The 27,604-nt window shown below is 40.3% G+C and overlaps 2 protein-coding genes across 8 annotated transcripts in view; both read right to left on the reverse strand.

Annotated features, from left to right (window-relative positions):
- POGZ (pogo transposable element derived with ZNF domain) overlaps positions 1-27,604 on the reverse strand; it is a 57,729-nt gene that overhangs the window by 29,856 nt on the left and 269 nt on the right. For 3 of the 7 annotated variants that reach the window (XM_043458294.1, XM_043458287.1, XM_043458250.1), the window contains exons 1-2: positions 16,654-17,001; positions 565-689 (exon numbers count right to left, since the gene is read on the reverse strand). In XM_043458294.1, the coding sequence (XP_043314229.1) occupies positions 565-688 (124 nt within the window). In that variant the 5' untranslated portion in view covers position 689; positions 16,654-17,001. Of the gene's footprint in view, positions 1-564; positions 690-4,853; positions 5,024-8,410; positions 8,431-16,653; positions 17,002-27,604 lie in introns of those variants that run through there. The other 4 variants (XM_043458292.1, XM_043458268.1, XM_043458258.1 and 1 more) reach the window with 4 other exon arrangements.
- On the reverse strand, positions 9,554-16,645 carry LOC122434677 (methyl-CpG-binding domain protein 2-like). The gene is made up of 2 exons (XM_043458306.1): positions 15,157-16,645; positions 9,554-9,749 (listed from the first exon to the last, which is right to left on the reverse strand). The coding sequence occupies exon 1, from the start codon at positions 16,559-16,561 to the stop codon at positions 16,040-16,042; it is 522 nt and encodes a 173-aa protein (XP_043314241.1). The 5' UTR covers positions 16,562-16,645; the 3' UTR covers positions 9,554-9,749; positions 15,157-16,039.

Here is a 27,604-nt window from a genome sequence, read left to right on the forward strand (position 1 = left end):
GAAAAATTAAAAAAAAAAAGAGCAACAGATACAATTCAGGGGAAAAAGAACTACCACCCACTTTATGAATTTAGGGCAACCTAGAATTTGACCCTGCAACCGCACCTTTTTGAAAGAGAAGCTACAAGCCTAAGTTTGTAAACTGTCCCTGAAGACAGACACAAAGCAAATTCTGCTCAGCTCACAAAGGAAACTAAGTTCAAATAAAACAAACAAAAAAACCCCTCAAGACTATGGGAACCTGTTTTTGACTGGGTATATAAATGAACACTAACACACACCACTTGTTCACACATCATTTGGTAAGAGAATTGCTTATGTGTTTGATAAATATTGGTTAACTCAACTCTCAATGTTTTTAATTTAGTAAATACAGTGTTTCTAGCTTTGTGTATAAGGAAAACCAAAGTACTTACAGACCAGAGAATAGGGGGAAAAGGTAGTACCAGTGCCACAGAGAAGCAACCCTGAATTCTTAAGTCTTCCACCTCATACTTTCTTAACAAAAATGCCATTCAGTTCAGTCAATGTAACAACAATCTAAGATCAAAGAGTTTTTGTTACCTGTAGCAGTTTTGTCCACTGAATTATAATCCTCAACTACAGAATCCTCGATGACATCACTGATTTTCTGCCACGGCTCCAACTCCTCCTCCTCACATTCCATAAACAGGTCGGTGTCCGCCATGCTACAAGAAAAAGAGATTAAATAAGACACTGACCTCACAGTGGGAGAGGTAGTTTTATACAAAATATGGAATCAGACTCTGAAGCTATTGGTAACCTACACCATTGTGCTTCCTCTACCATTTCCCCTAACCTCGCCCATTTTCAAGGTTCCAGAATTATAACTTTTATTCTTAAAAAAAAATTAGTGTGGAAGACTCCACAGCAAATTATTTAATAATTATGGTTAAAAAAATTTAAGCTATAATACTCAGGACTGGGATTAGGGTGAGGTGAACTTCCTAAGTGGAGGGTCAGGCCTTTTTTCTTTAAAACTGATACTTTGCTCATTATGAATTTTTTTGCACAAATATTGAATTTTTAAAAATGATACATTCGCCATTTGAGGAAACATCCTATGAACTTGTTTGGAAAACCAGGAACTTTTGAAGAAAGCACTAACCATTCTGTCTCTAGACTGCGATTCTATTGATGCTGGACTAGAGGTACAACATTTCCAGCCTCCAGCCAACTCTGCTTGCTTCAGACTGGCCTCCACAATCCTAACTGGCAACAGCCATGTTCTTAGTATCATCCTGTTGCTACTGTTCTGAATTCAGTGGTATTTGCGTGCTGACAGACTCCTTGGTTTGTCTTATGTCTGAAGTCAAGGGGAGATTCTGTCAGCAACCAAGGACCTCTCTGTTCACTCCTGAATGGAATTTCCTCCAAGTACATGGCTTATCCCTGAATTTGTGCTACCAAATCCATGTGGTGGTTGTTTCATCCCTAAGCTGTGTCCAACTTTTGCAACCCCATGGACTGTAGCCCGTCAGGCTCCTCTGTCCATGGGATTTCCAAGGCAAGAATATTGGAGTGGGTTCCAATTCCTTCTCCAGGGGATCTTCCTGACCCAGAGATCGAATCCCAGTCTCTTGTATTTAGCAGGCAGATTCTTTACCACTGAGCCATCAGGGAAGTCTACATCTATCTTTAAGCTTTTATATCTATAAATATATTTAAAGGTATTTATAAAAATATACCAAATCTATAAAAGCATATAATTATACCATTCCCTAGATTTCCTCTAATTGTTTAACATATTGTACAATTTTAAACACACTGCATCCTTAAAGTTGTCTGACCATTTACCTTTATTTCAAAAATCTGAACAACGGCCCAGGATATACTTAAGCTCTGTGGTGAAATTTAAATGTAGATAAAATAAAAATAATAGCATAAAAATGATATATAAAATACTATTTATCTTGATTACTGAGCCTTTTTGTACTCAAGATAAGAGCCACACTCTAATTTCAACCTCTGTGCATGTGTGCATGCTCAGTACTTGACTCTCTGTGACCCCATGAACTGGGCACCACCTGGGAATTCCAACCTTAAACTCCACGATGATTTTGGGAGTCAGCCTTTAAATTGAAAACACTGCTTAAACTACATTCTTCTTTTTAAAAATAAAGCCTACCTCTTTGCAATGCAAACGAACAGCTATTACTATTATGCTGCCCTCCAATATTAGTTGAGTAAAGGTCAATTTCTTTGCCTTGGAATGGGAGTAGCACTGCTGCCCAATGTTCAAACAAAGCTTATACTGCAAGAGCTCTCAGTGCCTCAGTATCTCAGAATTTTTTCCACCACACCCCTAAGGCAAAACAAACAAAACAGCCAATTTAACCATCGCGTTAGGGCCACACAATTTGATAGTTTGCAAGATGCCCAACAGATGGCGTTGTCTACCTGAAAATTTAAAATATTCCATAGCTAGTCAAGGGCCCGTTTTAACGGGTAAAGTGCTTTGCCTGATTCTAAGCAGAATCTAATATCCTAATTATTTCTGTTTTCTCAAATCAAAACCATAAAGGAGAGATGCTATGAGTAAGGTAAGAAAGAGCTCTAAGGTATCAACTTAAATTTCCTTGTTTAGTTGCTAAGTTGCGTCTTGACTCTTTTGAGATTCCACGGACTGCAGCCCACCAGGCTCCTCTATTTGTGGGATTTTCCAGGCAAGAATGCTGGAAGGGGTTGCCATTTCCTTCTCCAGTAAATTTTCTTAGTTTTGCATTTAATTTACATATACAAAAGACAATGCTAGCCAGAAACTGAATTAAAAAGCCAAATCTATATCACAAGCTTTCTTTGAGTCAAGCCTACACAACACACTTTTGTATTTTCCAGTCTAGTTCCACTGAAAGAGCTAACATTCTAAACAACTTTTTTCTAACTACTTAATTTTATACTAATGTTCTTTATTGTATAACTGTCTTAGAGTCCAAAGCCAACAGATAATTCATGTATACTATAAAACATCCATCAGAATGAATATAAACTGTGGATAAATATTTTTTAAGGACTTTCTTTCAGCTCTGACCAGCTGCAAGCAGAGTCCTCATACATATACTGAGGAATCGGTAGAAAACTTTCTATGGGAATAAGTAGAGCTATCCAAATGCAAATTGTGGTTTTCAGTGTCATGAATATGGATATTTTAATAGCACATCCAAAGGCTAGTCTTTTACCTCAACTATTTATAGCATCTTAAAAGACTGAGTTCATGTTTTGTCAAACAATGAAGATTAATAACAAAAGTTTCCTCCACCTCACAGTCAAATTATGTTATTTCCACCATGAAGAAGGTATTCTAAGAAACAAAGAGTGGAAAAGGCCGCTGTGAAAAGATGGCAAGAAGGACATTTATGTCCTAATTACTTTTTACCAAGTGAGAAAAAAATAACTTCCTAGGGTATATGCTCTGCCAAGACAACCAATGTAAATTAAAGGGTTCAAGATAGAAAATTCAACTCAGAATATATTTTTCAAGATTTTTACTATGTGAAAGATGGAGTTAACCAACAAGGCGTATCAACTCAGAAAAGTAATAAATCTGCTGACTGAACATATTTTATGACTTACGCCCAACATTTCAGAAAAGACGCTGAAACCAAATTTTTCAAACAGTTCTCAATTCTGATCTAGACTCTGTATCTGAGAATGGGATCATTCCTTTCATTTCACCATCTATAGCTCAGGGCTAAAAAATTAACTCTGCTGAAAAGATGGGCCATGCCAAAATAGATATCAACCTGAAGTAAATTCCTTGTAAACTTTAAAAGTGAAAAATGCAAATTTAGTACCCTTTTGTAGTTTTCCAGCTATCAAAAAGGAATTTTCATTAATACAATGAAGTGCTATATTTAATATCTCCACCAAGATGCTCAAGAAACACGATCATTCTCTGATCCGTGAGAATACAGTCAAGTGATCTATGGCATATAGTTACCTTTCAACTATTTTTGAACAAAGACAAGAATTACTATATATGTAGTACTAAAATGTATAAATCTTTCCAAACAATCAGTCTACTTGTGTTTAACTTCTCTCCACACTAAACCTTCAGCTTTATTTCTCACAAGGAAAAAAAAAAAATCTGTAAAATTTCCCTCTCTATTATTTTGCTATAAAGGATAACTGTACTCATAGGCTTGGCATATGTTTCACACTAAAAAACAAAAGTTATGTTCAAGCTGAAACATTTTCATTTCTCCTGAAAAAGTGCCAGGTAAAAATGTGAATTTTGGAAATTCAAGGCCAGCACGTAGGGAACACCATGCTCATCAAGAGGAAAACCTGGACAGGCAGTAAATTTGAGAATCACACTGTAGCAAAGTAAAGGGGCAAACCCCCATCAGATTACAACTATGAATCTTGGAATCAATACTCTAGGGATTCCTTTCCTGCTATTCTTAAAAGAAGATATAAACTTTAATTATATACAAGAGTACGGAACTCCCTGGCAGTCCACCTGTGAGGACTCTGCTTCAACTAAAGGGGGCCCAGGTTCGATCTTTGACTGGGACACACACCCCCCCTACCCCCACCCCCCATAACCCAGCTTTAAAAATGATCAACTAGGCTTTCCTGGTGGTCCAGTGGTTAAGAATCCACCTTGCTATGCTGGGGTCATTGGTTCAATTCCTGACCCAGGAAGATCCTGCACGCCCCGAAGCAACTAGGCCCATGAGCCGTAACTAACTGCTCCCACGCTCCACAATGAGAAGTCTGCACACCGCGACTAGGGAGCAGCCCCTGCTTGCTGCAACCAGAGAAAGCCTGTGCACAGCAAAGAATGCCCAGCACAGTCAAAAAATAATTTTTTAAAAGTATCAACCAACCTTATTTCATTTACGCCCTCTTTCCTTCATATTATTTTGCAATTAATTCCTAATATCACATTCCTAAATATTTTGTGTGTTGTATGCGCTCAATCATGTCCAACTCTTTGTGACTGTAGCCATCCTCTGTCCATGGAATTTTCCAAGCAAGAATACTGGAATGGGTTGCCATTTCCTACTCAAGGGGTTCTTCCTGACCCAAGAATTGAGCCTGCGTCTCCAGCACTGGCATATGGATTCTTTACCACTGCGCCACCTGAAACATATTATGTATCTCTAAAAGATAAGGTCTTGAAAAGAATCATGTATCCAAAAATAAAATTTAAAAAAATCACAGAGAATTCCTTGGGAGTCCAGTGATTAGGACCTGGCACTTTCACTGCCAGGGCAGGATTTGATCCTTGGCTGGGGAACTAAGATCCTGCAAGACACACAGCCAAGTTAAAAATTAATTAAATAAACAAGTCATAGTACCATTAACATGCCTAAAAGATTTATAGTCTCAATATCAAATATACAGGCAACACTGAAACCTCAAATTCTCTCAAATACTGTAATTTTTTTTAAAGCTTTATTTATTTTTGGCTGCACTGGGTCTTCACTGCTGCATGTGGGCTTTCTCTAGAGGCAAACAGGGACTCCTCTTGGTTGCAGTGTTCGTGCTTCTCATTGCGGTAGCTTCTCTTGTCCTAGAGCACAGACCCAAGGTGAGTGGGCTCAGTAGTTGTGTTACATGGGTTTAGTTGCTCTTTTGCATGTGGGATCATCCTGGATCAGGGATCGAACATCCCTGAACTGGCAGGCAGATTCTTAACCACTGGACCACTGGGGAAGCTGCTCAAATACAGTTATTGGAGTATGATTTACAATGTTGTATTAGTTTCAGGTGTACAACAAAAGGATTCAGTTATACATGTTCATATATCCATTTTTTTTCAGATTCTTTTCCCGTGTTAGTTATTACGGAATACTGAGGACAGTTTGCTGTGCTACACAGCAGGTCCTTGTTGATTATCTATTTTATACACATTTTATACACAGTAATGTGTATATGTTAATCCCAAACTCCTAATTTATCCCTCCCCCCACCTTTCCCCTTTGGTAACCATACATTTGCTTTTTTCTTTAAATTATTCATTTGGTTGCTCTGCGTCCTCATTGCAGCGTGCTCACTTTTGCTAGTTGTGGACAGTGGGGCTACTCTCGGTTTAGGCATGCCGGCTTCTCATTGTGGTGGCTTCCCGTGTTACGGAAGACAGGCTCATGGAACCCTACGGCTCAGTAACTGTGGGGCACAGGTTTAGTTTTTCTGTGACGTGGAATCTTCTCGAACCAGGGATCAAACCGGTGTCCCCTGCATTGTCAGGTGGATTCTTACCCACTGTTATCACCAAGGAAGTTCATAAGTTTGTTTTTGAAGTCTGTGAGCCTGTTTCTGTTTTGTAAATAAGTTCATCTGTATCATTTTTTAAGATTCCAGGTATAAGTGATATTCTCTATTTGTCTTTCTCTGTCTGACTTCACTCAGTATTATAATCTTTAGGTCTATGCATGTTGCAGCAAATGGCATTATTTCATTCCTTTTTGTGGCTGAGTAGTATTCCATTGTACACATGTACCACATCTTATTTATTCCTCTGTTGATAAGACATTTAGGTTGGTTCCATGTCTTCATTAAACACTATATTTCTTAAAGTTTGCTTTGATTTGGAGTTAAATAAGGTCTACATATTATGATTATTTGATAGATTTCTTAGGTCTCTTAATTTCTAGATCTTCATAAGCTGCATCTACAGGCATGATTAGATACAGGTTTAACACTGCCCTCTCCCCCCACAAGACTACTCATAAGGGCAGGATTTTCTTCCATCAGGAACCCTCCCATCCAGGCTCAATGCCTAGATATAGTCATTCTAAATCTATCACTTCCTTTTCATTTGTTAACTGAAACACTCTGATTTTAAAAAACAAAAACATATCTACTATCTGGTTACCCAGTGGTGCAGTTCAAATAGAAGTCTTGATTCTTTCCATCTTGCTTCTCTTTATTTACCGGTTTTCAAAATAATAATGTTTCACTAGTATTTCTTCAAAGTGACCAATAAGCTTGTTCTTAAACTATCATTGTATCACATTACAGATTTAATCATATTTGATGTGCTTTGATCCACAGCAGTTAACCTTATTGATATTCAGAGTGTCCTATTTTGCTCACTGGGAACTTCTCAGTTGGCTCCTTGAGTTCTTGTGACACAATGCTTAGTAGTGTTTGATAAAATTCTGGCTATGGGATAAAAAAAAAAGTTCCAGGCTCATCTCATACATTCCTGCCCCATAACAACAATCATCCATTTTCCCAAGGAACCCTGATTCCTTCTGTTACAGAATGATATTCCAAGATCACAGTCTAGATGCTAGGGGCTTTTCTGCTCATTTTAAACATAAAATTATTTCCACATTAATCCCCAACTCTTAGTCAACTACCTTCAATTTGCTTCTGTGTCATCTGGCAAAAAAAAAAAGAAAAAAATTCCACATCTACAAATAACCCTTGTCTTAGAACCTTAAATTCTATTTTCTCCTGAGATTCTTGAGATGTTTCAATCTTTTAAATTTACATTTATTAATTCTCAGTACTTTCACTCTTTTCCAAACCTTTCCCTTCCCCTTCACAAGATGCCTACATCATTTTCCTTACTGGTAGAATTCACATCTAGTTAAAAAATTTTTTTAAGAAGAATCAAAGACGACACAACATATAGATTTTAATCAAGTCCTTTAGCAAGTAACTTTTTTTTTGAGTCTGCCTTCATTACCTTAACACAATCATCTAGGTTTTGCTGAATTTTTAAGTAGTTTATTTTTTATCACTGAGTAGTGCTTCATTTTGGAGAAGGCAACGGCACCCCACTCCAGTACTCTTGCCTGGAAAATCCCATGGACGGAGGAGCCTGGTAGGCTGCGGTCCATGGGGTCGCTAAGAGTTGGACACGACTGAGCGACTTCACTTTCACTTTTCACTTTCATGCACTGGAGAAGGAAATGGCAACCCACTCCAGCATTCTTGCCTAGAGAATCCCAGGGATGGGGGAGCCTGGTGGGCTGCCGTCTATGGGGTCGCACAGTCGGACACGACTGAAGCGACTTAGCAGCAGCACTTCATTCATGGACAAGCCATCATTTGTTTATCCATCCACATGTTGGCAGATAGTTGTTTTCAATTTTTCAGGTTATTATGAATAAATCTGCTATGAACATTTGGGCCCAAGTCTCTGTATGTGCATATGTTTTCATTCTTTTGGATAAGTAACCTGAGAGGAATTTCTGGGTCATATGGTAAGCCTATGTTTGGCCACTTTTCCAAACACTAGCATAAGTAGCTTCTGACTTTCCCAATTTACAAGTCCTGCAGAGATGGCCCTGTTATTTATTAATTTATAGTCATGCTATAGGGTATATGGGATCTTAGCTCCTGGACTAGAGATTGAACCCTGCCCTCTGAATTAGGAGCACAGAATCCTCATTAATGGACCACCAGGGAAGTCCCTGCAACTTACTTTATAATGTGGAGTTGCTTAGCTCCTATGACCCTTGAACTCCGGGGCTCTTAGCTGATACGCTGGAACAACAGGAACATTCATATTTAACTAACATATAAGATAATTCAATTTAACATTCTTCCCTTAACTACCAGAAATATCTGAGTGGGCAGGGACCATGTCTTTCTCATTTATTAAACTGAAAAGAACTGATTTACGATGTGTCAGTTCCAGGTGTGCAGCAAAGTGATTCCGTTATGCCTATACATGTTCTTTTTCAGATTCTTTTCCCTTACAGGTTATTATGAAATACTGAATAATGGTTCTCAGTAACTTTTTAAAAAGACTGTCTTTTCGTGAATCCCAAGATTTTTTCGAGAATTTCAAACAAAACTTTTAAGTACTCCTAACACAAACTTTATCCAGAACACATAGCTAATCAGGTTCTTTTTCAAGCAAATTGGGCAGTGGGAGGGGGATGAAATAAAGCAAAGACCTACACCTGACTTACAAATGAAGAGCTGCTTTCTACCTTCAATAAAATTTCCAACAGAGCTAAAAAAAAAAGGTCATCATATTCCAGTGTTCTTCAGCATACAGTAAAGACAGTCCAAACTGTGCAGCGTATCTACAGAAGGTAACTATGTTCAACAGCTGCACACAGGTTATATAAAAGGAAATCTAGATCATTAAGGAATCTACATATGCCAGTGGCTTTTATCCAACTCAGTAACATTCAAACAGGGATAACCTGCCCCCAGAAGACATGTGGCAATGTCTGGAGACACTTTTGGTACTCATACTAGGGGTGGGGCTGGGGAAGGGTGCTACTGGCATCTATCTAGAGACGAGTGGCCAGGGGTGCTATTAAACATCCTGCAATGCACGAGATAGCCAGGTTTATTTACCAGGCCCAAAATATTAACAGTGCCAAGACTGAGAAGCCCAGATCAAATTGAATCCACATTCTGAAGCAGAAATTTAAAAAAAAAAAAAAACCATCTCACATTCTATGCATAAAGAATTCTCATTTTTCTTTTAAACTGAAGTATAGTTGTATTCAGTTCAGTCACTTAGTCGTGTCCAGCTCTTTGCGACTCCATGGACTTCAGCATACCGGGCTTCCCTGTCCATCACCAACTCCTGGAGCTCACTCGAACTCATGTCCATGGAGCCGGTGATGCCGTCCATCCATCTCATGCTCTGTCGTCCCCTTCTCCTCCCACCTTCAATCTTTCCCAGCAATTCTTCTTCAAAGAATCCCAGGGGATTCTTTACTAGCTGAGCCACAAGGGAAGCCCAAGGTGATTTACTTTATGTTAATTTTCTCATTTCTTTTTAAAATAACTTATCCTCTCTGCAACAGAAAAGATGAGCACAGATTCCCATGAATTGTTCAAATGGTTACATCTTACACAATAAAGACATTTTTTTAAATAGAAACATTTTTATAAAGCTCATAAACACTTAGTTTTGTTTCACCCTATAATGATCTACCCGTGAAAGAGCTTGTTCCTGCCCAAGTACATAATTTCTCCTTAGAAAACTTTAGCACAGCACTATGGTGTTAGTTCTCTAAATTCATGGTTACTATCAGTAATCCCCATTATCAGTATTAACTGTGGTAAATAATCCCTGTGAAAATAATTTTCCAAAGTCCCCAAATCTCCATTTTGAAAATTTCTGGTTTTGACCTCTTTACTATTCTATTCCTCTATGGGTTGCTTTTGCTAAACATATCAATTCTTCTTGCCTCTTCAACTTTCAGATCATTTTCTCAGAGGGTGGCGAACCAAAATGACAAAATGCAAACTTATTACTATGGTCTTTCTCCAAGTCTTATTGTGCTTGAACTTAAAATTACAGAAGTAGCTCTATATCTCAAAGCCAAAGGTTATGACAATAACAAGTTTAAATAGAAAAATGTGAGCCGATAATCCAAACTCTACTTGTCATCAGCTGTTCTTTTGTTAGAACAACAACAACAAAAAAAGCCACTGACAATAACATTAACCTGAATCAAATCTAGCACTTAAATTTAACTTCCAGTTTTTAGGAAGTACAGCAATAGAAGAATAAGTAGTACCACAGAGAAATAATGAGATAAATCCAGAAAATGGGACATTTTAAAACAAAATAATCAGACAAATGCAGAATACTTTATAAAACTAACACACTAAAAATGTCAAGCACACACCCACAGTTACACACATGCACACACCCAGAGAAGATATAACAAAATGCAACATGTGAAACTTCACTGGATTCTGGTTCATAAAAAAGGTACAAATGACATATTGGGGACAACTAGAACATTTAAAAATAGACTAGATATAAGATTATATTTGGAAATTTTACTTTTCTTAGAAAGGGTAGCAGTATTAGTTATGTAGGAGAATGTATTTACTCTTAGCAAATGGTTCAGTGGAAGTATCATGACTTTCAGGTGGTTCAGCAAATACATGTTTTGGTGTTTTCTTATAGACATCAAATATGCCAGCATGTTAAAAATCATTGAGTCTAGGTGGTGGGTTCATTGCAGATTCTCCTTGTATTCTTTCACCTTTTTTTTACATGCATGAAATTTTCTTGAATAAGGTCTGAGAATCTAATGCAAAATATGGTGGCTACAGTTGATAACACTGTATAACTGAGATTCACTAAAAGAGTAGAACTTAAATGTTCACACATACACAACCTAAATATGTGAGGTGATGGGTGTGTTAACTGAATGGGGGAATAGTTTCACAATATTTATGTATGAAATTACCATGATGTACACTTTAATATCCTACAATTTTATGTCAGTTACACCTCAATAAAGCTGAAATTTAAAGAAAAAGAAAAAAACAGGGGTAAAACTACCGAATCATCTTTTGGTTGTGATATTTTATACCTCTAGCATTATGCCATTTCCTTTTTGCTATTAAATCAAACCGGTAGCCTTGTGGGTTGAATTTTCTGTTAACTTGCTTTCATTTCTAAGAGTAATTTTCACATAGATTATATATACACAATTCTTAATATATTGCACAATAATTAAATAATACTAGAAAAAATAAAACTAAGTTGGGGTGCACAGATTACCAAGGAGGTACTGCAAGATGAGATGAACACTGCCATCTTCCACTAATCAAGACATCTTGATCATCTGACATCTTGGTAACTATTTGGTTTCTCTGTTCTGCGGTAGTAACCTCACTGGTAACATGACTTCCGTGTACTCAGTAAATTTTAGTCAACACTGCAACTTACACAGGACTACTAGTGATTTTAAGTCTTTGGCATTTATCTTTCCACCATAATATGGGTGTACCAGATACATACCTTTCTAGGGAGGACTGAACTGTTACCTTAAATGCCAGCAAATATGGTCCTATAAAATCAGCTAATGAGTAAAAACCTATGCAACTGAAAAGCAAGATACAAAAAGACTACGCAATCTTATTTAAAAGCAGCAAAAAGAATTCCTCAGTCTGACAACTGTCAGTCTACTTCTGAGGTATTTAATGGGCAGAAAGGTTTACCTATCTTCATCTCAAATAAGATTAAGAAAACATCTGTTTTCTACCAAAATTCTCCCGATTTGGCTTGTGAAGTTCTGGATTCCTTTGTCTAATTCTTTTATAGTGCTAAAGTAATTTCATGAATGAAGAATTCAGTACCTAACATTTTCAACTCACTGCTAGTGCATGCTGCTGCTGCTGCTAAGTCGCTTCAGTCGTGTCCAACACTGTGCTACCCCATAGACGGCAGCCCACCAGGCTCCCCCGTCCCTGGGATCCTCCAGGCAAGAACACTGGAGTGGGTTGCCATTTTCTTCTCCAGTGCATGAAAGTGAAAAGTGAAAGTGAAGTTGCTCAGTCGTGTCTGACTCTGAGTGACCCCATGGACCACAGCCCACCAGGCTCCTCCGTCCATGGGATTTTCCAGGCAAGAGAACTGGAGTGGGGTGCCACTGCCTTCTCCACTGCTAGTGCATACCCACCCATAAATCAAGATAAAAAGAACATGTGGAACAGAAAAAATGTTTTAAAAACAAACAAAAAATTTAGAATACTACTCTCTCTTGCTCCTGGGTGAGAAATAAACAATAATAATCCTCAAAACAATTTGCATTTGTATTCAAGTTGAAGGCATAAGGAGAAGGGAGGGGGCAGCAGAGGATGAGATGGTTAGATAGCATCACTGATTTAATGGACACGATTTTGAGCAAACTCCACAAGACAGTGAAGGACAGGGGAGTCTGGCGTGCTGCAGTCTATAGGGTTGCAAAGAATCTGGACACAACTTAGGGGCTGAAAACAACAAAGGTCTAGTTACCTCAATTTTTTCCTTTAAAAGGGATTAATTACAGAAAATCTATAGGGCTGAATACTTAGTATGGCTATGAAACAAATTATTGTTGAACTTGTAGTAAGAAGCTTTTATTTACCCATTCTATCCTTCACAGGAACTATTGTAGAACCTCACATATAACTTTCACAATGGGTTCTTACTCTTAATAATGTCTAATATTCCTAAACATAAAATAGTTCCCACTTATCTGGCAGCAAACTTCCTATCCAGAAGAATCCGTATATATTCACTATGAGCTCTTTACTGAACAACTGTAGTGAGCAGTTGAGTTTCCTATTTTTAAAGCGTTCAATATTCAGTTTCTCTCCCAAGAGAAGTTCTTCATTGACATGTTTGTCTAAATTCCATTTCTACTCAATTTCATTTAACTCTGCCAAAGCTAGCAAAATGTTATTTCTTTCTCCTCTCCTCCCGAGCTACATGTAAAAATGTTTTTGTGGATATGGTTTATTATCACAAACCACACTGCCAAAAGTCTTATCATACTGATACTATGACAAAGACACCACCAGCTCTAGGATTTGCAATTTAAATCAGAAATCTCCACTTACAACAAAAAGACATATATGGAGAAAAAAGACGAAACTTCATTTGGAATATATTTTATTTTGTTGTCATACAATACCAGGCATTATTATGCGCTTTACATTCATTACCACAATGAATTTTCCTAACTATGTCCTAAGTAATACACTTTATAGATCAGGTCAAATGAGGTTTAGAGAGTTTAAGCAACTTGCCCAAGGTTACAGCTGGTCTGGGATATTTACTAAGCTTTTTTTGCTGTGCAATTCTCTCCCAATTCACTGCCTCTTCCACTATTAACTCCAACTAACATCTCTGAATTCTCCAGAAGTTTCTAAATGGGAGACAGATTTGGATGACCTCAGGAGCAGAAGGATAGGACAGACCCAGTTTCTGGTCTCAGAACCCCTTTACATTCTTAAAATTATTAAAGATCTCAAAGAGCTTTTATTACTGTGGAAAAGATCTTTTGATATTTACTTTAGAAATTAAAATGTAAAAAGTTTAAATATCAGTACACTAAAAAACAACAAACCCATTACATGATAACATAATTAAAATATTTAACAAATTTTCAACTAAAAATGACTATTTTCCCCCAAAACAGTGAAATGATGTTGTTTTACATTTTCGGAAATCTTTCATGTCTAGGTTAATAGAAGGCAGTTTGATTCTCAAACCTGCTTCTGCATTCAGTCTGCTCTTCTATGTTGTTTTGGTTATGTATATAATGAAGATCTGCTGTCACACAGACAGAAAAAGGGAAACGCGTTCTAAAAACCTTTTCAGATAGATGTGTGTATCGAAACAGTACTAAAACTAGACAAAAGTTTCTTAAACAATAGTTGCATATTGGAATCTGAAACCCTACTGATGAAAGTTACATTAAACTCCATCAATGTATTGTGAATTTTGAAGATTACTCACAGTGACTTGAGTTATGCAAAAGTCATTTGAAACTACAGATTTACTGAATTATGCCTATCTTTCAAATGCTGAGACATTTCACCATAAAATATATTTTAAAAAATCAGACATTAACACTGACTTGCAAGGAAAGTCTTTTAAGTACCAGAAGTTGTTAAACTTGAGATATCAAATTTCTAAAAATTCTAACTTTCGCTCTCAAATTTTTATCACTGAGAACAAATACTGTCAATTGTTTTCCTTGAAGTGACAAGCTCACTTCATTTGCTTTCAAGAAACCATTGGCAAACGCTCAAGTGTGAAAAACTAGTTTGTCAGTCGTTCTTTCCAAGTAAAAATGATGGTCCAGGATACAAGCAACTCGCAGCTAGATCTCACAAGTACCTTTCCTTATGATAAAGATTTACCTCAGTAGGCAGTATCAGTGGTTTTTGCACACTTCCCATTTGGTCACGGATTCTTACAAATTAAAAATACGTGTACTGAAGGGTTGAAACTTAATGATTATTCTTACTGCTTCATCAAAGACATTCTCAAGTAAGCATGGTAGTTGTTTCCCACAGTAGTTTTATTAAGTGTTGCCTTTGGACCATCAGTGCAAATGCCAGTGAAAAAGCTAACCAGGGTCTCAGTATTATTTTGAAAACAGTTACCACCTCGTAGCTCTCCTGAGAGGGCCTGAGGGGAACCCAGGAATTAGTAGGCCACATTTTGGGAACTGCTTTTCCAGATTTACCACTGGTACAAGGTGGGGTGGACACAAAATCATGTTCATCCCAAGAGATTCTATTCTGTTAGTTCCTTTAGCTTGAGATACTTCAGCATAGCTGGTACGTTATAACCGTAATATAGAAAGGGGAGGAAATCAAGGGCACAGATTGCCCCTTAATTGTTCGAAGATGATAGTTTGGGCACCTTTATACTAGAACCATAACTGTTAATACCGTGGTTACCTTAATCAGTTTCAGCTGAAGGACTGAAGATTAAAAAAGTACAGACGATACGCCCCCCTCAGCATCCCATCCAAATATGCTTGTAGCTGAGGTATCCCGCAAACAGCACTTTTAGCGACCTGCAAGGTACTTTTTATGCATCCTGAAGTTAAGACCGATTGTGCTAAGTAGTTCAAACTCAGAATCCAAATTCCAGAGCCAAAAGCAACGGGTCTCAAAATTCAACGTCGTTTGCCAAGCAGCAGCCCTCCGCCCCCGCCGTTTCCCTTCATCTAGATGGAAAAATTCCTTTGAAAGTAAAATTGCACGTCTCTGGGGTTTTGCGCGGAGGTGGGAGGTGTCTAAAGGAGTGTAGAGGGCTGGGCCACAGTCTGCAATAGAATGACGGCTATTCCGAGATGGGACACCTGTATCTCAGTTTCCATCTCGAAAAATAAGTTTGGACTAAATGTCTTAGAAGATTCTTTCCAGCTCTACCTTTTTCTGAGCCGAAAATATCCTAGACAAGCAGAGAAACGTCCTGTATTATTAACAGTTTGAAGGAATCCCGCGTCTGACGAGAGAGAAAGCAGGACAACTTGCGAAAGCAGAAGAAGCAGGTGGATCAACGATATCCCTCCTTTTCAGAAGGTGCTAAGAATCTAGAGAAAATAGTCCCTGGGATAAACATGGCGCCCACCGCGGCAGGATATAACCATACGAAAATAAGCTTTTTCCGCCCCATCCCATTTTATAAATCACGGCGCCATCCCGAAGAAATTTTAGAGCCAGGGGAGGAGACTTTGTAAACTAACTGCAGCGCACTAAGGCTTCGGATGTACTATAGGCGGGATTACATAACACAAGGGAGCGGCTAGGCAATCACTCATTTTCCTCCCCGCGCTCAAAAAGAGCGCCCCACTAGTTCCCCGGCGGGGGTGGCGGGGGAGGGCCGAGCACCACCCCCACCCCCGGGGGACGTCGGCCTGCCGGCCTCCCCGGCGCGGCCTCGCCCCCTCGCCCGCCCCTCCCGCCGCGCCTCGCCGTCTCGCCACCGCCCGCGCCTCCGCCCCTTCCCCAGCGGGCCGCCGCCCGCACCCGCGCCCGCCCACTCCTCCGAGACGCCTCGCGCCGGGTGTGCGTGTGGACGTCGGGTGTGTGCGGGACCGTGGGGCGCGAGTGCGCGCGCGCGCCGCGGCGGGCGCCGGGGGGCGGGGGCGACCGGCAGGCAGACAGGGGCCTCCCCGGCCCGGCCCGCCGCGCGGCTCCCGCGGCTCCCGGGGCGCACGCACTCATACACGCGCCCGCGCGCCGCACCCCACGCCGGCTGCCGCCGCGGACCGCGCCGCCACTCGAGGGGGGCGGGGGCGCGCGCCACCGGGCCCCCGCCCCCACTCCTCGCGTTCCCGCCCCATCCCCCTCTCATTGTCTCGCCTCGGAACGTCTCGCCGAGCAAAAAGATAACGGAACCCCCGGGAGAAGGGGGTGGGGAGAGGGAAGGCTCGCTCGCTCACTCACCTCCCTTGGTCGTCGCCGCCGGTAGTCTGACCCGAGGAAGGCGCCGTCGCCTTAAAGGGACCTTGCACCCGGCGCCGGGAGAAGGGGGTGGGAGCAGGGGAGGGGACGGGGGCTTGGGGGGGAGACGGAGAAGAGGGAACCGTTGAAATCTCGTCTCCGCGAGGGTGAAAGGAAACCTCCCTCGGGTTCGAGTGATTTGGGGTGGATTTTTTTCCCGAGGGGGGCGGGGGGGGCCCCGAGGGAGGGGGGCGGGGGGGCCAAGGAATGCGGCTCCGTGTACGGGAGCTGGCGCGGGGGAGAGAGACGCCGACTCCCCCCACCGACCCTCTCGCTCCGCGGAGGGATACGGCTCGTCACTTCCGCCCTCCCCCTTTCGTGGTTTTTCAATTGGTTGGAGTGCGTGGCACGTCATGGACTCATACTAACTCATGCCCGGGCTTCTTTTCTAGTCAAGTTTGTCTGGGCCTGCAAATAAATAAATAATTTAAAAAATGAAATGGAAAATAATTAGCTTTAGAAGCAATCTCTAGATTTTGGTGAGAACGATGGGGTTTCCAAAGAAAATACTTCCCTGCACTTCCTGGGAAAATTTTGAGAATCTCCACACTTTCCACCCAAGGCTTCTACCTAATCAAGAGGACAACATCATGCTATAGGCCAGATGGTGAGGCCCAATGGCACCAACGACTGTCATTGGAACAAAGGCATCAAAATGACACTCACTGTACCTCAAGAGACATTTCAGTCAAGTAGCATTAAGTGAAGAGCTTTTAAAAGCTGTTTTTACCATAAACCTTTCTAGATTCTGGAAGCCACACGTGATTGCTTATCAAGGTGATTCATGTATGGAAACTGCTTTGAGATGAATAGACTCGTCGTAGATCTTCAAAGAAACTGTAGACTCCCCAATAGCTTTTTGCTCCAATCAAGGCTGAGATGGATTGGCCCAAAGAAATTGTTTGGTCCAGTCAAGATTATCCTCCTGTTATTCTTCCTCAAACAAAAAGTAACCTCTTTCCCAAGTAACTTAAGAAATTTTTTCCTTTATTACCTCCTGAGGTGATAAAATTTTAGTATTTTCTTTGGATATTTGAGGATATTATTGCTTTTTAAGCAATACACAACTATTTGTTCTAAACCAAATGCTAAATCAAAGTACTTGGTGCAAGACTAGGTGGATGCAGAACCATATTTATTCCTTCTCTTGTACACACTCCAAACCACCAGACTATGAAAATAGGCAGTGGAAGGAAGCATCCCAGATTGAGCACCTGTGCATATGCATGCACCACCACCCATTTTCATCTTCCCATTTCAAACCAGAAACATGAGTGATTTCAACTAGTCATTCATGGGAAGAATTTTATTCTTTGAATTGTAAGAATCACTGAGCCTTCTGAAAATACTTCTGAAGCTTTTCCAGACCTGATCTGGAAAGGCCCATGGTGGGGTTATGGAATGAATCGTCAAAAGACATTCTGCATGAAGCTCTAATCCTATTTTATGTTTTCTCCCCAAAATTACTATAATTCATTATAATGTCATTTGCCTCTGAAATATTCTTGCTGAAAAATATTTTGCCATGCTCTTAAGGGCCAACTTATGATCTATGCCAATGAGGTCTATGCCAGTGAGGTCTAACCCAGCAGATTGTACCATCTCCCACTGATCAATAACCATTAGAGTACCTTACTGAAAATGCATCTATGCATCCATTCATTTATTCAGCAAATATTTCTTGAGTACTTGCTATATGCCAGGCACTGTTCTAGGTGCTGGGAATGCAATAACAAAGAAAACAAAATCCTTGAATTCATGAAACTTTAGTGAGGAGAGACATACAATATACATGTAAATTGTTCCAATATCTATTATAGAATAACAAATGGTTGCAAAACTTAGTGGCTTAGCACAACAGTTGTACTCTTATCCCTCACAGTTCTGGGAGGTCATTAGACTAAGCTTAAAAGTTCTCACTTGGAGTCTCATGCAGTGGCTGAGGCTGAAGTCATCTCAAAAGCTTCCTCAGAAGTTTAGAAGTTGATGATGACTGTTGGCTTGGACTGCATCTAGGGCTGTTGGTCAGAACAGTCAACAGTTGGCCTCTCCATGTGGCCTAGGCCTCCTCATATCATAATGGCTGAGTTCCAAGATTGAGGGTCCCAAAAAGACCAGGCAGAAGTTGTATGGGTTTTTGTGACCTAGCCTCAGAGGTCACTGAGGCTAGCATCAGTTCCACCACAGTTACAGACCCACCTTGGTTCAAGAGGGATGGGAAACATCTCTCAAAGGAAGTAGCAGAAACATCACATTGTAAGAAAAGTGTGTGGAATGCGAAATCTTGTTGTGGTCATCTTGAAGAATACAATTTACCACAAAAATAAATGAATATATAAGAGTGATACGGTGGTGTAAGTGCTAGGGGTGAGGAAAAGGGAAGGACAAGGAAGTGGGGGTGTGGTACAGCAGTAGGGGTGGTTGGAGAAGGCTTCGTCATTAAGGTGACATTTGAGCACAGACCTAAAGAAGGTGAAGTCAAGTTCAGGTTTTATTCTTAGTGAAAGTAAAGTCATGGGAGGATTTTGAGCCAAGGAGTGACATGGCCTGACTAATGTTTTTAAAGGACCACTCTGGCCACTTGGAGAGAATAACTGGTAGGGGCAAGGTTAGTGAGCTATTGCAATTTGCAGGTGAGAGATGATGGTGGCCTGGACCAGGGTGGGAACTGTGGAGCTGCGCTTCAGTTGAGTGAGTTCTGGAGTATGTTGTTTACTTCTTTGTGACCTATTTTTCTGTAATTTAGTTTGTGCCCTGGGAGACAGTTTTGACCCATAATGGCTAACAAAATGTGTGTGAGTGATGATGCCTGCCACAAAGAAATAAAGGAAAAATATTCTGCTGAATGTTAAAATGGGAGTTTTGCAGGGGCTGGGGACACCTTTGAGGAAAGAATTCAGGAAACAAGGATAAAGATCAACAGATCATCAAGGGATGGAGTAAGTAAGTCCTTTGACAATGGAAAAGATATTCTAGCTCTGCCACAGCCTAGGGGGATTGATCAACAGTTGAATGACTGGTAGCTAGAAGAAATCAGGGGTAGAGACATCTATAACCTCAGAGCATTTGAAGAACACTTGCAACACCAGAGCAGCATCTTGAAAAAAACTATATAGTTAGCACTTCCATTTCCAGAAATGTATTCCCCTAGCTAAAGAGGGAAAACCCATATTAATTTTGACAGTCTTGGAACATTGTGTCATCAGCTAACACACAAATTTCTAGAGTGAAATATTAATAATATAATTGATACTTGTCATTCTCCTATATTTGAACCATCTTGATGATTACGGGAAAAACCAAAGCAGCAGAACAAATAGCCTGGATCAAATCCTTAGGAATGAATTCACGTAGGCCTCTATAACATATTGGGGATGGGTCTGAAAGCCAACTCAGTTTTTGTATTGAAGAAATTGGGACCCTAATACTGCTGCTAAAAAGCTATCCCAGTCTTCAGTAACCAACTTAGAAAAATTGAATCCTCTCCATATGGGTTTCTAAGAAAGAAGGTCAAAAGTTAATGGAAGTCCCAAGTTGGGCATTTCACAGTTAGGTAGCAGGAGGGTGTTTCTTTTCAACAGTTTTTGGAAACACTTATTTGCTTCCTTGGCTTATGGTTTCTGCCACGAGTTGAAAATTGGAAACACCTGTAGCTTGGAGACTGTCAAGGCAGAGATCACAAATGATTTCAACATGTCTTCAGAAGTAGTGAGCCTTGGGTGCCCCTCTGCTGTCGTTCTGTCAATGTACAGACCCAATCACGGACCGCTCAGGTTCAGTGTGAGGGTGACTGGTACGTGTCAGGGTGGGGATTGGAGAGGACAGTGAGGTCAGTCCAGGCAGAAAGCAGCTTCGTGGGGACCAATGCCAGGTTTCCTTAAAAATGAGCATCCCACTCTTATAGAACACACTCGGGGTCGTCAAAACCAAGAGCTCAAAGGGAGCGACTCATTTTGGAAGAGCTAGGAAAACAGTGGCAGCAGTTTTCACCATCTGAGCATCTCCCAACTCAAAAAAATTGACAACTGATTGCACTGAGCCTAGAAGTCTAAAGAAGCCAACATGTAGGAGGAGGAGACACGAAATGTCTAGCTTGACAGGGAAATCATCGTGAAATAAAGGGCAAGTGAAGAGCTGTATCTGACCAGTTTCAAATAAAAAATGGGATCTTGGAGGCTGCTGTAAATTGTACTTATGAATATTGTTTGGTAATTCCTTGTGTTTACAGGCTCTGAGTTCTTTCCTAGGGGCTCAGAAAATTCTCAGGAGGTGAGAAATAGCTGGAGGAAGTTTTCATTTTGGGTTTCTCAAAGCAGAATTCCTCATTCTCTTCCAACAAGAAGTAATGGAACGTCTCTGTCTTCAAAACATTTTTCAAGAAATGCATGAGCAGTAACTGCATCAGTCATGAAGACTTCTTTGTGAGCTGCTATATGATTTCATGGGAGATAATAACTTAGTTAAATTTAGAATTAAATTAATATTAGTTAAGAGATACCAAGAAGCAAATCTATACTTGTTCCATCTAGGTTGTTGCCATGGAGGTGAGCAGGTATGAGAATCGAGTAATTAAACTGATTCCATAAAACTTCATGGAAAAATGAATTGGATTACTTTTGGACACACTTTTTTTCTTTTATTTTTTAGATTTACCAGTTTATTGCTACCAACCCGTCTCCCTCCACCCTCAAGCATGCATGCTCAGTCATGTAACCCCATGGACTGTAGCCCACCAGGCTCCTCTGTCTATGGACTTTTCTCGGCAAGAATACTGGAGTGGGTTGCCATTTCCTTCTCCACTTCATGGACACACTTGTTATGTGGCTTGTTCATTATAAGAGATTGCAAAGCAAAATTTAATTTAAAAATGTTTTTGGTCTAAGATACATTCTTTTTCTAATTTAGCAGTGTTTGTTTTTTATTATAGTTGTAATAATTTCCAGACACAACTGTGGACATTAAAAAAACTTAAGTCATCCTTTTGAAGGACATGAGGATTAATATCATTGTTTTACAGTTGAGGAGACTGAGGTATCCTCCAGAAATAAGTTTAAAATTTTTCTGGTGTAGATAAGTGGTCAGATTTTTTTGGATTATCTTCTAATTGTTGGCTATATACAGTAAGAGTTAGAGATAGCAAGGAGACCATCTCCTGTGATAGCCAAAAAGGCATTTTTAATGCCTTTCCCATTGCCTGAGACATAAAGGTAATAAAATTTGAAAATGTGAAAGTGCCAAGATTCACCAATTTAAAATCATTTTAAAGAAGGAAAATTATTTAACCTTCATTCAGCCAGGAAATAATTCTCACTTCTAGGTTTGCATGTAAATGCATTGGTGTGTTAGTACTATGAGTCAGGTGGGAATATGAATTTCCTCTTTCCTATGCACCTGCTTCCTGACAGCCTCTGATCTCTGCTTCTCCTATTCAGAAATCCTATTCCTAGTTTAGAAAAGTAAATGTTAACGTTTTATGCATTATGAAGCTATTGAAAATCTTTATGAAAGCTATGGATAATCTCTACCAGAAAAATGCACATTTGTGCATATACACAAAATTTTGCAAACACTTTGAGGTTTAAAGCCCATTCCCATGTCTGTTCATGGTCCCCAGGGAAAGCACCTCAGGCCCAGGGTTCGTTGAACAAGATGCTTCACATCCTGTCTTCCCAGAGAAATGATAGCCTCTCAATAATCATATGAACACATGTGCCCAAAGAACTATTATAGAGTTCCTTCTTATTCTAAGTGGCTTACTATTATTATTGTTGTTACTGTTATTTTATGTCTTCCTTTACCTTTGCCCCAAATGTTCTTCAATATCTGTGAAAGTCCAAGCACCTCTAAAACCTGAAAGATGGTCAGATAATCTAGCTACCTCAGCCCGCTGAACTTGATACCACTGGAACTGAGGAGGTTATCTCTGATTCTCCAATCCTACAAATAAAGTGACCCTCTTGGGATACCTGGCTCCACTCCACCTGATTCATTGGCTGTGGCTTATTGAATATTCATGTTCTCTCTGCATTTCTCAGCCTCCCTTGCAAGTGTTAGGTAGGGCCTCAACATTGAGTCCTGGCAAATGGGAATATGGGTGTTAAGTGATGGGTGACTCCCAGCCTGCTTAAAGGCTGGTGTGGCTCTTCTTTTCCTACTTAGAGGAATGGTAGAAACATAAGATAGAAACAGCCAAGATTCCTAAGTCACCCCAGGGAGAAGGCCTGAACTACTGAGCTTTTCAAAATACACTGGGTTTCACCAGAACCACCACAAACATTTACTGTGCTAAGCCTCTGAGATTTGATTAATTTGCTAATTCAGCATGGCCTAACTATACTGATAAATACATTGGTATAAAGACTGGATTAAAAAAAGAAGAAAGAAATTACCACAGGACATTTTTATGGCTAAGAATGGAAATAAGTATGGTTAACTTGATAGAGCTTGATATTCCCTACATTGTAGGGTTATTGTATTATAGAGATGATAGTATATAAAATGCCTAGGATGGCACCTGAGTTATGTTAGTTCCTCCATAAATGGTGGCTTTTATTGTTAGTTCTTAAGATACCCTATCCCATAAGTATTTAATGGGACATGATAAAACTTAACTACACTCATGGATGATAGGCTCCATATTCTGATTCTTTCTCAGATTTCTTCCCTTTAAGGTGTCTCTCCTAACTAGTTTGGGTGTGGGGCTCAAACATCTTTTATAAAATTACTGCAAATCATAACTTCCAAGAAATAAACTATATACTGTCTTTAATCCAATAAAAATTGAGTCAAATCCTGTTATTTCTTCCACGTGTTAACTAACAAAACAGCATAACAGGCAAAATAATATCGCTAGGTGCTAATTCTTGCAGTCCAGACAATGAAAGAATATGACATATAAAATAATGCTACATGAGGGACTTCCTTAGTGGTCCAGTGGCTAAGGCTCCATACTCCCAATGCAGGGGGCCCTGGGTTTGATCCCTGGTCAGGGGATTAGATCCTGCATGCTGCAACTAAAGATTCCACATGCTGCAACTAAGACCCAGCACAGCCTAAATAAATATTTTTTTTTAAATAAAGTAATGCTGCCAGAGATAGACAGTACATTCTGGGTTGGTGGGGGGGGATAGCTCTATGCAGGTTCAAGTCTTCAGTGAAAACGTGAAAGAATTAGCGCTCAGATCTTGTCTTAAAGCACAGGTAGGATGTAAATAAGTGAAGGAAAGGAAGAAAAACATTCCAAGCGGGCAACAGAATGATCAAGGTACTGATCAAACTCATAAAGGTTAAATATCAAGCTCATATAAAATTATTGGGGTTTTTTGGTAGGTAAAAAACAGTCAAATATTGACAATTTCATATTGTTCAACCTAATAAAAGTGACATTTGTGGAGTGGTATACTGGAAGTTTCAACTGTATTGGTAATGTTTCTGTCTTTTGTACTGAGTGGTAGTAGATACAGAAGTTCTTTACATGACTTCTTATTTCTTAAATATTTCACAATTATTAAAATAATTAAAAGAAAAGCAAAAAAAGAAAGTTAAGCCTCATCAGTAATTTAAATAACTCCTTTAGGTAACACTTATTCTCTGGATGAAAATAACATTTCTCAGCAATCTCACATTTTTCTCAGCATTCTCACACCTTCACCCTCTTTACCAGCATCTCTCCAAGTGTATCAGCAGGGCTTATCAACCATATGACAAAGGAGAGAACCCAGAGACCCCTCAGGTGTAGTGTCCTTTGACTGCTCTGGCCTTTGGGGCCATGTCCCCTCTCCACCCGGCCACTCCTTGCCCTGTTGGTGTCTGCAGCTGAAATCTGTGGCTGGAGACCATACGGCTACGATCTGTGAGGTGGCCTCCCTCAGGGTGCTCAGGCCCTGCGGCCCTCCCTCCACCTCTTCTTAGCCTGTGACTGTGGGTCTACGAGGCCCATGGCGCCCTGGCCCAGGGAAGCAGAAGGCGGTGGTTCCTTCTGCAATGTTCACTCCAGGGTCACCTTCTCCCGTAAGTTCACCCCTCCAGCCACCAGCCAGCCAGTCAATCACTGTGGCTCTCACTGTGGCTTTCCCAGGAAAGCTAGATCTCCAGGCCTCCTGCCTGACCACACTTCTGCATGGTGTCACAGAGGGGAACAGAGCATCCTGGGCCTCCTTACGAGGGCCCAAGTAGGACCAGTCTCTGCCATTCCCTCCAATTCTATGATGCACCCCTGTCATCTCTACACAGAAGCCTGGAGGGGAGAAATTGGGACACACATCTGACAGTTTCCCCCTTGCGCCTATTTCTTGTTCCCCTACTTCCCATCATTCCCCCAGGACCAAAAACATAGGCCTGCCTGCCTGCCTTGGCTTCACGTCCTGCGGCCACTGAACAGCAGGCATCGGGCCTGGCTGCCATACCGTCTGGGAGAACTTACTGAATTGAGTTCCCCAAGCGGGGCTCTTCAGGGAGGCACAGGAATTCTCTTTTTTAAAGGGAATTTAGGAAATCCTCTTTCAAGCCACTAACCTGGCTTAGAAAGTTCGTGTCTTGCTATAAAATCCCATGTTGAATGTCAGAAGCCAAATATCTCAGTTATTTACCCCTCATTCCTTCTGTAACAAATCCTTATCTCCCCTAGGCAGATGAATGTCAAGGGCCAACTGAGGATCAAGTCATTTTCTCAGAAAGGGAAAAAGGAAAGCATGTTATTCTTCAAAAGATTACTTTTCTAATTGCACAAAAATTCTCCCCATCCCCTGTTGCTCTCCCTCAAAGAGCTCCAAGAACTCCCATGACCCCTACAGGTCAAACACCAAGATTTACTGGCAGGATTGGTACTCAAAATGTTGAACAACTAGCTGAATAGCAACCCTGACCCATGACAAACATGTACAGGAAATAAAACCAGTTAAGTAAGTTCACAGTATTTGCTTTTCTTCTCTCCCAAAACACATCTGTGTACAGCTTTGTAAACAATTTACCCAGGGGCTCCCCTTCCTCCATCCACATTTGCAATGACCCCCTCTTGCCTGGTAAATAAAATCTGTGGTGTACTTCAGATGCCAGTTAACAAGGCATGACTTCAAGGAACATAATCTATCTGATTGGTGTCACAACTGCCTTTTAGGGAAGAGGTCTTTGGAGGAAAACACTCAGATTCAGTATTCAGTCAGTGAAAAAAAAATGAAAGGAGAGACCAGGTAAAGAGTCCTGCCACTCACAAACCAGCACATTACTTACCCGCATCTAAGCTCAGTTTCTTCAATTATGAGATAGGGTTATTAGGAGAATTCACAGACCCAATGCACGTAATTTGCTTAGCACAGGAAAGGGTTGAGAAATATGTGTTAATAATAATCATTATTTTTTTTTAAATAATAATCATTATTATTATTTTACTGTTATCACTGGGCCAGTGGCCCACTGTTGATGATGAAAGTGTTCCCCTGCCATCAGCACCCTTACCCACATGTACATGTGAGCCTTTTGATCCAAATGTTGAACGAATGAAAATGGCAGGAATGAAGCGAGTGTGTGTAATGGGGGTAAAAACAGAAATTTCAGCCAGAGACCATAGCCCTGATTAGCACAAAAGCAAGCTTCCCCCACTGAGAAGGGACAAAGTCAAATTCAAGTGCTTCAGGCTCTCATATGACTTACATAGGACAATAAAAATATTTTAATAAACAATTAGGGAAAGGAGAAAAATGTTTACTTTCAAGTAAACATATATTAAAAAATAGATCCACAGGAATATTTGACCACATGATATTCTAGTAACCCAGGCTTTCAGGTCTGCACTTCCGACAGTGCTTCCAGACGTGGAATGTGTCCATGGCCCCAGGGTCACAGGGTAATGGAAGAGCCATAGAGAAAAGAGGAACTTGGCAGAATTCCCTTCATATTTTAAGCTAAAGCTTTCTTTACTGAAATAATAGCTTTCAAGACACAAATTATTCACAAGCCATTAATAGTATATATTGAGATGGGAAGAATGAAGCAAGAAGAATAACTAAGTCTGGCCTATTCTTTAAATGGGGGCTTCCCTGGTGGCTCAGACCGTAAGGAATCTGACTGCAATGCAGGAGACCCAGGTTCCATCCCTGGAAGAGTCCCTGGAGAGGGGAACGGCAACCCACTCCAATATTCTTGCCTGGAGAATTCCATGGACAGAAGAGCCTGGCAGGCTACCTTCCATGGGGTCTCAAAGAGTTGGATAGGCGTAAGCGACTAACACACACTCCTTAAACGAAACACTGCCTAAGTATAGAGGAATGAAGTAGATGACTTTTCAACCCTTTCTAGGTCTCTTAAAATAATTCCATTGTCTATCACAGTAGTTTTTCAGACATTGTTTTGACCACAACACACAGTAAAAAATATATTCTACTTCTTGACCCTGTACATGCACACATGAGACTGGTTTCATGAAAGAATACTGGCTCGTAGTATGTCATATTTTTCTATTCTTTTATTCCGGCTCCTTCCTTTCTTTCCCTTTCTTTCTCCCTCCCTTCCTAAAACTCCTTACCAAACTGATTTTTGCCACTTAAAATCTGAAAAAAATACAGGCCTAGTGGGTTTTCACTATATATTTCTGCAGGTGAGTTTACCCATCCAGAATATGGATAGAATTCAGCCAGCTTCCCAGGACAGCAGTTTCTAGGTTTGACTTTTGTCTCTAGGATTTAAGAAGTCATTCCCAGGGGATCTTGTTTTTCTCTATAGCTGAAGTTAAGGATTTAGGAGCCTGGGGGAAGAAGGGTTCAGAGGAGAATCAACAGAAAGAACTGCAAGGTCTGAAGACAAGAACCATTTATCTGGTGCAATATATTTTATGTTAATTTAAGAAAAATTCTATCTTAAATATTCAGCATCATCAAGCACCTTTTTCAGCTAACCAAGC

Source organism: Cervus canadensis, chromosome 2, assembly GCF_019320065.1.
Source record: "Cervus canadensis isolate Bull #8, Minnesota chromosome 2, ASM1932006v1, whole genome shotgun sequence".
Lineage (NCBI taxonomy): Eukaryota > Metazoa > Chordata > Mammalia > Artiodactyla > Cervidae > Cervus > Cervus canadensis.

Coding starts and splice junctions, on each gene's coding strand:
- LOC122434677 (XM_043458306.1), bottom strand. CDS start 16,561: ATGAGAGGGGGATGGGGCGGGAACGCGAGGAGTGGGGGCGGGGGCCCG.